At 42.5% G+C, this 12,192-nt stretch overlaps 1 protein-coding gene across 1 annotated transcript in view; it reads left to right on the top strand.

The window, feature by feature from the left end:
* The window catches only part of thsd7aa (thrombospondin, type I, domain containing 7Aa), a gene marked incomplete at its 5' end in the record, with an annotated part of 247,207 nt that extends 236,201 nt beyond the window's left edge, over nucleotides 1–11,006 (top strand). The window contains 3 exon segments of the mRNA XM_084311946.1: nucleotides 3,473–3,686; nucleotides 6,268–6,355; nucleotides 10,869–11,006. Of these exon segments, the coding sequence (XP_084168072.1) occupies nucleotides 3,473–3,686; nucleotides 6,268–6,355; nucleotides 10,869–10,956 (390 nt within the window). The 3' untranslated portion in view covers nucleotides 10,957–11,006.
* Between the last annotated feature and the right edge of the window lie 1,186 nt (nucleotides 11,007–12,192).

The raw sequence follows: 12,192 nt of genomic DNA, 5'->3' as shown, positions 1-12,192 counted from the left end.
GCATATTGGTTGTGATTCCTTCCAAATGCGGACAGAGTCTCTTGCTGAGGTTGATCACGGACAATCTTGACATTCTAAAGTTCTCACGCCATTCCTCAGGAAGCGTAACTCCATAGACAAAATTCCTCATCCAGAACCGGCGCTCCAGGTAGGGTCAATAACGCTGCTGCCGGAGACGGGGATGCTCGTGCGCATGAAACATTCCCAACATGCGTCTGCGTCTTGTTCTAGCGTTCTGTGATACCATCAACTGAATTATAGTTTTTAAAGAAAGTCCGCGAACACCTGAGCTATTTGGTCATTCATGTTGACTAATCCAGTGCTGGAAAAATATGGCTAGATCCTGTTCTCTTCTGGTTCTCTTCAATGTTCTCAGCCCTCACGTTGGTGAGGGCACGCGGACGTCTGTGTCTAGTGCGCATGGGCGTTGGACGTGAACGGCTCTGTCTCCAGCTTGCGCAAGTTTGCATGTCACCGTTCCAAGGGACTTTGAGAAAGAAAACCCCCTTGGAGCGTTGCCGCTAGGAGAATGAAAATGCCAGCTAAAACACTGTTGCCTTTTAACTTGGACATGCAAACGAAATCATTCGAAAATACAACGTTCCTGTTTTCCCCTTGTGTAACCTGGGCCTAAGACACATAAATCTTTGCTGAGAAATAACAGTATCTTAACTCATTCATGGCCAACCACGACTATAGTCGGGTTATCTCGCCAACCGCTGAGCTCCAAAACCTGAGTATAGTTGGTTTTCGATTGTTTTCATCGTTTTTTATTTTATCCGATTTTTTTATTCTATACAGTCTCACGGACCTCAGTGTTACCATTGGAACTCATTCTGAGACCCCGAGAGTGCAATACCAGCTGAATCCTGCTAGGTGGCAGTATCGGCTACCCTTTGAAACCTTATTTTACACTGTGTGTTACATTGTATATGGTCAGGGCGGAGAATTTAGACCAAGCCAAGTGAATCGATTCATCCAAGCACTTTGAAATGTGTTCAGCACACTTGAGGCATATCTTGTGCCACTTCATGTCAGGGACCCGATGGACATCAATACTGGAAATCGCGATCAGACAATTGGAATATTCTTTTTGGGATACCTCCTAGTAAAGGTAAGGACTATATGACATCAAACCTACTTTGATCCAACAATGATTTCACATAGATCGCAACGATCATATGTAACATACTCCAAAACGTATGCCGTTGCTGACGATCAGAGCATCAAAAAACGACCCCCCCCCCCTTTGATGCATTCATGATGAAACATAATACCTATTATATACCTTTGATTTGGAAATAGTAACGTGTCCAGGCGAGCAACATGAACGCCTTTAGCAAAATTCACATAGCGCTCCATAACACAGCTTCCAGGAATTAGCCAGGATCCCTCTGAAACTATACAATATTCACCACAGGATAACACGCAAACGTATACATGAAAAACTTTTTTACATGTTGGACGATAGATAGTGACTGTCAAATGAGCCATAGTATTGTCTCCATAGCTATAATATAGATATAGCCCTGCAAACATCATGACGCACAGTGAAAATCCCTATCTTTTAAAGCGTGGCCCATTGACTACAAGGATGGATAAAACGGCTGGCGCTGAAAGTGTTAAGAGCAAGAGGCTGTTTCTGTCTGGAAACAATTACACACTTGAGGTGATCTGAGTTTTAAGGCTTTTGAAATGTCAGGGATATGAGCCAGAAATATGCCTTTAAGTAATATTGCTTATCCTCCCTTCTGTGATAACCAAAATGACACTATGATATGATATGGAATGACATGATACCATAGGGTGGGGTGGAGTGGGAGGGGATTGGATTGAGCTAGTCAAGATGAGAAGCACGTTCAGTCACAGACTCATACCAACCCGACACTCAACTAACCGCCTCGGCCAGTCTTTCGTACCAGCGGCCATCAGGCTCCACAACAGTGGGCAGGGACCGCTGCCAGCAGCCGGAGAACTAACGGCAGCAGAACTGGAGAACTACTAGGTTGTCTGATCACAGAGTGTGTCTGACTCCCACCTAAACGGACAACGTAGAACATATGACGTATATCGCGCCATACGTACCTTATGCATACTGCACCTGTGTATACTGTATACTTACTTACTCATAGTATATATTTAGATTCTAGTGTCCATTGTAACTAGGGATGGGTACCTTTCACATTTGAACCGATACCGGTACCGGTACCGGTACCTGTGAATCGATACCGGTACCCAACGGTACCTTTTTTCGGTACTTTAGTCTCAAGAAATGTAATTTACCTACCTCAGTCGTAAAAAAAAAAATCCAAACTTCAAATAACTACAATTTCGACAGTTTTCGGCTTGTCATTGCTCCGACTGCTTTGTTGTTGAATCAAGTCAAATCCTAGGTAAGCATATATTGTGCGTGTGAACGTCGACATGAAAAAAAAAAAATAATAATAAAAAAAAAAAGTAAAAAAAAAAATAATAATAAAAAAAAAAAAAAAAAAATGTTTCTCACTTGATTCGATACTCGGTAGTACCGACGTGTTTCGGTTCGGTACCTCAAAAGTACCGAATTCGGTACCCATCCCTAATTGTAACTATATTTATTGTAATGCATAATATAACTGATATGGCATACAGACCCTCATCTGCACCTTGATTACACTGCCTACTTGCTCATTATGCATATACTCAATTTTATTGAGTTAATTATATTATATTGTTTACACTGCCTTTTTTTTTTTACCTTTCTACTGTACTATAATTGTATTACCTGTATTATGTATTCTACTATCACCATGTACCTGTACCTCCCCTCCCCCATACTGCTATGATGCCAGAATTTCCCCAAGGGGATCAATAAAGGAATAACTTATCTTATCTTATTGGATTGGATGGGATAGGATAGGCTAAGATAGGCTATATAATGTGATATGATATGATAGGGCGATAAGAAAGAAATGCACATCACCATAACCACCTGGAATATTTTCCTGATATCTGTTCACGTATACAAAATCACAAGTTAAATAATCCAATCAGTCACATTTAACTGCATGATAATGTAAAATGTGATATTAGTTAATTGTGGTTATCATTAATTTACATGACAGTATTGCGTGAAACAATATCACAATATCATAATTTCATCCCAATAAGATCCCCATATGATAAACGATAATATTGAATTAACGCCCAACTCTATGACATGACAAGATCTGATTCTATATATCTCTCCCAGGCGGGTGTGTGTGCCTATGAGGAGGGCTAACTAGCAGCCTGTGTTCTCTCTCTCTCCCAGGCGGGTGTGTGTGCCTATGAGGAGGGCTAACTAGCAGCCTGTGTTCTCTCTCTCTCCCAGGCGGCTGTGTGTGCCTATGAGGAGGGCTAACTAGCAGCCTGTGTTCTCTCTCTCTCCCAGGCGGCTGTGTGTGCCTATGAGGAGGGCTAACTAGCAGCCTGTGTTCTCTCTCTCTCCCAGGCGGGTGTGTGTGGCTGTGACGATGGCTATACAGAGGTGATGACGTCTGACGGCCTGCTGGACCAGTGCACGGTCATCCCCGTGCTGGAGATCCCCACGGCAGGCGACAACAAGGCCGACGTCAAGACCATCCGCGCCTTCAACCCCACCCAGCCCGCGGCCAGCACACCAGGCAGGGCCGGCCGCACCTGGTTCCTCCAGCCCTTTGGCCCAGGTCACTGTATTTCTATTCTTGTATTTTCACTTCCAAGGAATCACTGTTCTGTTCTGTTCTGTTCTGTTCTGTTCTGTTCTGTTCTGTTCTGTTCTGTTCTGTTCTGTTCTGTTCTGTTCTGTTCTGTTCTGTTCTGTTCTGTTCTGTTCTGAAAACACATCAGTAACTGCAAGTAATGACTCCTGTTCATATTATTAATATATACTATCTATCTACCCTCTTTAAAAGTAGATAGCGTATTATTAATATGTACTGTCTACCATCTGTAGAAGTAGATACCGTACTAGCTACCCTCTTTAAAATATGTACTGTCTACCCTCTGTAAAACTAGATAGCATATTATGAATACCTATGTACTGTCTACCCTCTGTAAAACTAGATAGCATATTATGAATATGTACTAGCTACCCTCTGTAAAACTAGATAGCATATTATTAATATGTAGGGGAGAGTGGGGTGAGTAGTTCCACTTTTTACTTAAAGTGCCTTTAAAGCAAGGGGATTACAGTAATGCCCCCAACTAAAATATGTACATATAGTTTATCCCTGGGGACAATCACTTTGGATCTTAAATAAACTGTTTCAGAAATATAGCTTTAGAAAAAAAAGTGGTTTTGTGGCACAACTTGCCCCCGGTGTGGGGTAAGTTGTGACATTAGAGAGAATACACTGGGGTAAATTGTGCCATTGATAATTTTATGTAAAACAGATCATTTTAATCTCAAAAGGAGTTGAAACCCTGTCTGTCTTCCATTTGTATATCTGCGTGGCATGATTGATTTTGGTCTAAAATTAAGAATATCACATCGTTTTAGTGATAAAATGCAAGAATGCAATGTACAATAACAATAAAATACAATAAAGTAATATATATATAGTTAATAAAATAAGTTGGGGCAACTTAACAAAGAGAATATCTGGCACAACTTAACCCAGGCCCTTTGGCACAAATCACCCCAAGCCTACCATTTTGAAAAAAATGCATCCCCCAGCTATTTTGAGCTAGCATCATGCTAACTGTATAGACTCATGGTGTAGCTTACTAAAGCACTAAAACATGTGTGAACTGTTTTCAAAGTTGTCTATAATTGTTCAAACACAGCAATCAAAAAACCGTGATCATACAAATTTTACTTTGGAGGGCAAAAAACAGTTTTTTGAACTTAAATGTGCTTACCTCTCAAGCCAGGTGTCTCCCTTCTCTGCAGGTTGAGTGAAATGGATGCCTCTTCAAAAATATGTTGTCACATGACCAACTTCTTCTATGGTTTTCTAGATAACAGGGGTGGAACTACATGCCCCTTGGCACTACTCTCCCCACTCTCCCCTACTGTCTACCATCTGTAGAAGTAGAACCATATTAGTAATATGTACTAGCTACTCTCTTTAAAAGTAGATAGCATATTATTAATATGTACTATACCCTCTGTAAAAGTAGATACCATATTATTAATATGTACCGTCTACCGTCTGTAAAACTAGATACCATATTATTAATATGTACCGTCTACCGTCTGTAAAACTAGATAGCATAATATTAATATGTACTATCTGTAAAACGAGATACCATTTTATTAATATACTATTATACTACCCTCTGTAAAACTAGATAACTTAACTTAATATATGCACTATCTACCCTCTGTACTAATTATACGTTGGTAGGACAGGAGATAGAAGTAATTTTTCACTGTGTCACTACCTGCACAATCACTGCTGTTTGCCGTTGTGGGACAGTATTCTGTTCTGTTCTGTTCTATTCAATCAACACACTCCTGGGAGCTCAGTGGGCGAGGACACATACGATCTACTCACAACAATGTGGACTTTTAATCATCTCGCAGTAGTTGTCACTTGTCATCTTCTCTCTCTCTCTCTCTCTCTCTCTCTCTCTCTCTCTCTCTCTCTCTCTCTCTCTCTCTCTCTCTCTCTCTCTCTCTCTCTAAACACTCTCTCTCTAAACACTCTCCTCACCTGAAGGCTGAAACAGCCTGTCTGGGCCTCTTCAGAGAGATGTTAATATACACTTGAGATGAAGGAGGTGGTAATACCCTTGTGATTCAGTATTCAGTGAATTCACGAACACAATAGTTTACGCACAATTTAATAGATGGAAAGGGACATGTCAAGAGTGGGATTCCTCTGAAGTTATTCTGCGTAGCTCGCTGCTGCCCCCTTCAGCTCAAGGAAGGAAATATAAATGGCTGCTATTTTCACTGCCAATGCAGATTAAGAGTGGTAAATATGAAGTATCGACCAACACTGAGTACTGATCCAATCCAGTAAACTGAGTACTGATCCAATGGCAGTAAACTGAGTACCGATACAATCCAGTAAACTGAGTACTGATCCAATACAATAAACTGAGTACCGATCCAATCCAGTATTTTGACTCAACAGACCATTTGTGTGAGGTCATTACACAAAGGTGGTCTGCTTTGATTTCTGATACAATAACATCTGGCTCATCACCCTATTAGCTGTATCACTGCACTAACTGCTATTGCGTAACTTTTGTGTTATGTCTCTCTCTCTCTCTCTCTCTCTCTCTCTCTCTCTCTCTCTTTCTCTCTCTCTTTAGATGGGAAGCTGAAGACGTGGGTCTACGGCGTGGGGGCAGGGGCATTTGTTCTTCTCGTGTTTATAGTCTCCATGACCTACTTAGCATGGTAAGATAGCGCACCTGTCTGATGTTTACTTGCCGCTGCATTCCCTCACTGTCTTGTCTATATCTATGTATTGTCTCTCAACCATCACGTTTTGTTTACTCAGCCATTCCCTCCATCAGTCACTTACAGTACAGATAATCTTTCACTTACTCATTCATTCATTCATTCATTCATTCATTCATTCATTCATTCATTCATTCATTCATTCATTCATTCATCATTCATTCATTCGTTCGTTCGTTCGTTCGTTCATTTAGAGTAGACGAAGAACCATATCCATTTTGAAAGTTCTTGGACTACCCGTGTTTTTGCGGTTCCAATCCAAATCACCTCAACCTCTACCGTCTTTAAATGTGAATGCGTACAGCACTCCAACTTGCCATCTTTATTAGATAATTAGGTTTCAAAATATATCTCATCAGAAAGCTTAATTATATATTTGTCTTAAGGACTCATATATCCATTAATTCATTCATTCAATCATTCATTCAACCAACCACCCACACCAAAGTCCATTTATTCCATTCATTGCCTAATATAATTTCTTTAATTTTGAGTTACCTCATAATTTCTTCCATTTCCATTCTCCCCCCCCCCCCCCCACCCTTACTGTCTTCCCTCCATCCTCATCCGTCGCTGGTCAGTGTCTGTCGTTGTTGCCCTCACTCCAAGTCCAACTCCAACTCCCCCGCCGATGGCCTTTACTGGATGGATCCCAATAATGGCCACGCGGTGGCGTACACCTGTGACGACTGCCAGAGGCTGGAACAGGAAGAGCTACAGCAACGGACAGAGCACATAGAGCTGCAGGAAAAACAGGAGGAGCAAGAGCAACAACAACAGCTAACCCCGTCACCTCAACCACATCAACAACAACAACAACACCATCAGACACAACATCTAACCCCGTCACCTCAACCACATCAACAACAACAACACCATCAGACACAACATCTAACCCCTTCACCTCAACCACATCAACAACAACAACACCATCAGACACAACATCTAACCCCTTCACCTCAACCACATCAACAACAACAACACCATCAGACACAACATCTAACCCCGTCACCTCAACCACATCAACAACAACAACACCATCAGACACAGCATCTAACCCCGTCACCTCAACCACATCAACAACAACAACACCATCAGACACAACATCTATGCCCTTCACCTCAACCACAACAACACCGTCAGACACAACATCTAACCCTGCCACCTCAACAAGAGCTACCAACCCCACCCCCATCCCCATCACCTCAACAACAACATCTACCTCCGTCATTACCTCAACAGCTACCATCCCCACCTCCATTTCTACCTACACAGTCGCGTATTGAAACCCTCATCACTTAAAGGGGTCACGACAACCTTACAGTGGCCTTCGAGGTCACATGGGGGCCTCCTGCCAACCATTCCAAACCTGTGTCCGTACGTGCCCCCCACCCTCCTTTCCATAAGTGCCTGTCGGATCGTTTTAAACAGGGGCAGTCCCCTTGAGGTGAGATGTCCATCCAACATGGACAAGACCTTTTAGAGGCTTTTAGAGGCCGCCTCTGTCGGGAGATTTCTATTTACAGCTCTGTTTAGTTCATACCAAGGTCTATAGATTAGCGAGTTGTGCTTTGCTTTTTGCTTGTTTTTCATAATTTATAGACCTTGGTTTAAATGTGGACTGATAGACTTGAGTTTTTGGTACAGGAGCTGTTTGCAACTGGTGGTGGTGGTGGTGGTGATGGTGGTAGTTGTATAGTACACTAGTATGTAGTGTACAACTAGTTGGAGAAGGTGTGCACTAGCAGTGGTCTTCACAGCTTTTGAATTGCAACATTTGATTGTTCATTCTTCTATTATTTTATTGTATCAAAACAGATACAACCTTGCACAGGCATTTGTCCATAGTGACACACAGCAAGTGTGACAGCACAATACACCTAAATTCATATAGCAGTATATCACTGTCACTGCAAGCAGTGAATAACGACAGTGTCCTGAATGATGATGAGGTCTGATTTGAGCATTTCTCCCTCTAGACAACAGGGCTCTCTTGTGGTCAGATAGAGGATTGCAACCACATCCCCATCTACTCCATCTCCTGTCCATCGCTGTTTTAAATACCTCTCTTCACCATCCATTCACCTCTTACTATGTGTCATTATGAGTTGTCATATTTAAGTAATTTTGTATATAATCGTGTGTATCCCAAAATAGTATTGTCTGGTGTTTTATAGAGTATAGTGGTGTCGTACACGTCAGGCAAGAAGATATACCAATTTCCTCTCTGTGTGTTCAGTAGAAAGCTATCTGTCTGCAAGCTAGCAAATTATACAGCAGTCGTCTGGTCACCCGGAGGTTCCCGGTTCAATACCCCCTCCTCCCGGGCAGCGTGTCGAAGTGTCGTTGAGCAAGACACTTAACCCCGAATTGCTCCTGATGTGCAGGTTGGCACCTTGCATGGTTGCCTCCGCCATCGGTGTGTGAATGTGTGAGTGAATGGGTAAAACGTGAGTAACCAATTGTAAAGCGCTTGGGATAAAAGCGCTAACTTATATAAATGCAGCCATTTACCATTTATACACATACAAATGAATGAAAGCAGATACGGACCCCTAGCCTAGCTTAGAATTCCTAGGCTAGTGGTCCGTATCCACTTCCATTAATTTGTGCTAAGCAAGGCTAGCTTGCAGGTGGATAGCTTGCAGCCGGATAGCTTTCTACTAAACGCACAGAGGGAAAATTGGTGTCTATCTTCTTATCTGACTCTGGAGAAGACGATAAGTGCATTTCCCATAATGTCGGCGCGTTCCTTTAAGCCTAGTTATGCCTCTAACAGCCTGCTAGCTAGCTAACGCCTAGTTCTATCACTGGTTAAGCTTGGCGACTCTTTGGAAGTTGGTTAAGGTTAGAGTTTGGAATCAGGGCTGGTGGTCTATCGCCCTGCTCTAAACCAAACTCTAACCTTAACCAACTTCGAAAGAGTCGCCAAGCTTAACCAGTGATAGAACTAGGCGTAACGCGATTGCCGCTGAGAGAAACGTCAGTGGCCAATCAGATCTCTCCTTCCTGAGCCTCAAAACATGTAGGAACATAAGACACTGTAAGAGCTAATACGGCTGCCTCTCTAACCTGTGCTGTGTAGAGTTTCCCTTGAAGATATAGCTAGTAATTAAACAGCATTATGTCAATGCTGCTTACTGCATGACTAAACCACTGTACTAAATGCATGGTATTCAGCATAGCAATGCATGGGACCTGAGGCAAACAAACACAAAGGCAAGTTGGGACAACGGAGGCATTCTGGCTCAGCTTCAAAGGAGCCCTACTTCTTAAATTAAAGGGGAATACCGTTCAATTTAAGAAATGGTAAATGTTCTTCCTATTGTATGGTCTAGGACAGTCCAATCCTGTTAAAATACAAGTGGGCATGAACAACTCTCTCTCTCTTTCTCTCTCAAAGCCAGGGGACTAAGTATCAGGCTTGTGATGTCATCACTATAAAGTCTTGAAGCTGCTCCATAGACAATGAATGAGAGACAATGAGTGCTTGTCTGACTTTTTATACTGAGCTTTATTCTGTAGTTCATAAATATTGATAGGACTGTCCTGGGCCATGGGAATAGAGTTCTTAAATTGGGTTGTGTTCCCCTTTTAAAAGGAACACACCAACATTATGAGAAATGTGCTTATCGTCTTCTCCAGAGTCAGACAAGAAGATAGATACCAATTTCCTCTCTATGTGTTCAGTAGAAAGCTATCCATCTACAAGCTAGCTTAGCACAAATTAATGAAAGCAGATACGGACCACTAGCTTAGCTTAGAACTCCGGGCGGCGTGTATATTTTCCCTAACGCACTTTCACTTCCGCGTTTGGGTTCCGCGATCTGATTGGCCACTGACGTTTCTCTCAGCGCCAATCGCGTTACGCCTAGTTATGCCTCTAACAGCCTGCTAGCTAGCTAACGCCTAGTTCTATCACTGGTTAAGCTTGGCGACTCTTTGGAAGTTGGTTAAGGTTAGAGTTTGGAATCAGGGCTGGTGGTCTATCGCCCTGCTCTAAACCAAACTCTAACCTTAACCAACTTCGAAAGAGTCGCCAAGCTTAACCAGTGATAGAACTAGGCGTAACGCGATTGCCGCTGAGAGAAACGTCAGTGGCCAATCAGATTGCGGAACCCGAACACGGAAGTGAAAGTGCGTTAGGGAAAATATACATGCCTCCGGGCGGGTGTTTTAGGCCAACAGCTAGGCTAGCTGATCCATATCCGCTCACATTCATTTGTGCTAAGCTAGACTAGCACCGGGATAGGTCTCTACCTGAGAGGAAATCAGTATATATCTTCTTGTCCGACTCTGGAGACGACGCAGCTCATATTTCCCTATTATATTGGCGTGTTCCTTTTAAGGTATCCTGTTAAAAGGGCAGGAAAAGTACAACTAGTGGCTAACGATGAATCCTATATATCCACTCACTTATCCTTTATCTGCCGTTCTCTTCCCCTTCTAGTAAAAAGCCAAAGAAACCCCAGAGACGACAGATGAACAACAGACTGAAGCCTCTGACGCTGGCCTACGATGGCGACGCCGACATGTGAGACACTCATCCTGTCGGCGATGCCGATGCAGAGACTATCCTCCTGGCCAGACAGACAGGGTCGTCACGCCGACCCACCGACGGACCCTCAGTGCCGATGGTGGGCTGCGGCTGTGAGAAAACACCTGGGGACCCTGGGAAGAGGACTGCGGACTGATTTGGACGAAAGAAATGCGCAAAAACAGAGAAATCCTGAACTGAATCCATCATCCAATGTAGCCTAGAATCTTCCTTCCTCCTTTTTTTATTTATTTTTGTTCAAGATTTTACATTTTGATACTTTGTTTCACAAGAGCCTTCACGGAAATTCTTTATCTTCTTATGGAAGTCTGCCTTTGCTTCTCTGCCATTTTACTACTGTCTGTAAAAAAAATAAGTATTTTTCGAAACGAAGGTTGTCGGAGAGTGCTGCCTACATAAAAACACACACACATGAGAGATCTTTTTGCTCCTGAAAGCACACATCTCTAGTTGTTGTCCCTCCTTGGCCACAGCTAAGTGGTTGCTGTAGACTCCTGTAGGATTATTTGTCAGATCAAAAATTGGCTCCGTTTTTATTCCAGACCGGTACCTCGCTATCAGAACCACTGCTATCCATCATCGGTTTCGCCTGCCTCTCTCTCTCCCTTTTTTCAGGCATATTTTTGCACTATATTAGTGCAGCATGATACGTACTTATGTCTAGCATCGATCGCCATAGGCAACTGCCTCTCTCTCAATACAAGATGGTGTACAGTCTTGTGCTAGAAATGTAAAAAAATTAAGAAAAACAGGAAAAGAAAAAAAATAAACAAAAAGGTAGACTTTCTTTTGTAAAATGGAACTCACCAATGTTTGTTCATATTTATTTTCTTCTATTACCTCTTGTATGTGCTCTGATGGGACGCAATGTAAATAGGATTTGTTTTCCTTTTCTTCCTGTGGTCTCTCCACGTTACCTTTTGTAGCCTACAGTATGTACAGCTGCAAAAGAAATGTCTCGATCACTTTGCCTGACTGACTATTATGTTTGTTCTTCAATGGTTTCTTTCGACTGTGGCTTAATACGGCGTGATTATTGATGTGGTGTTAGGTGATCATCTCCACCAGATGAACCCGTCAAACCGGCACTGCAGGAGGACACGCAGGGAAGTCACATTGTATTATGCAAAGATGATGCCTGTGGTTTACCAGAAAAAGAAGAGAAAATGAAAGTATTTTTCAAAATCATTGAGTTGATTCCAGTCAGACAGAACAA

The sequence above is a fragment of the Notolepis coatsorum genome (assembly GCF_963971535.1).
Source record: "Notolepis coatsorum genome assembly, chromosome: 4".
NCBI lineage: Eukaryota > Metazoa > Chordata > Actinopteri > Aulopiformes > Paralepididae > Notolepis > Notolepis coatsorum.
This window is presented reverse-complemented; position numbering and strand designations above follow the sequence as displayed.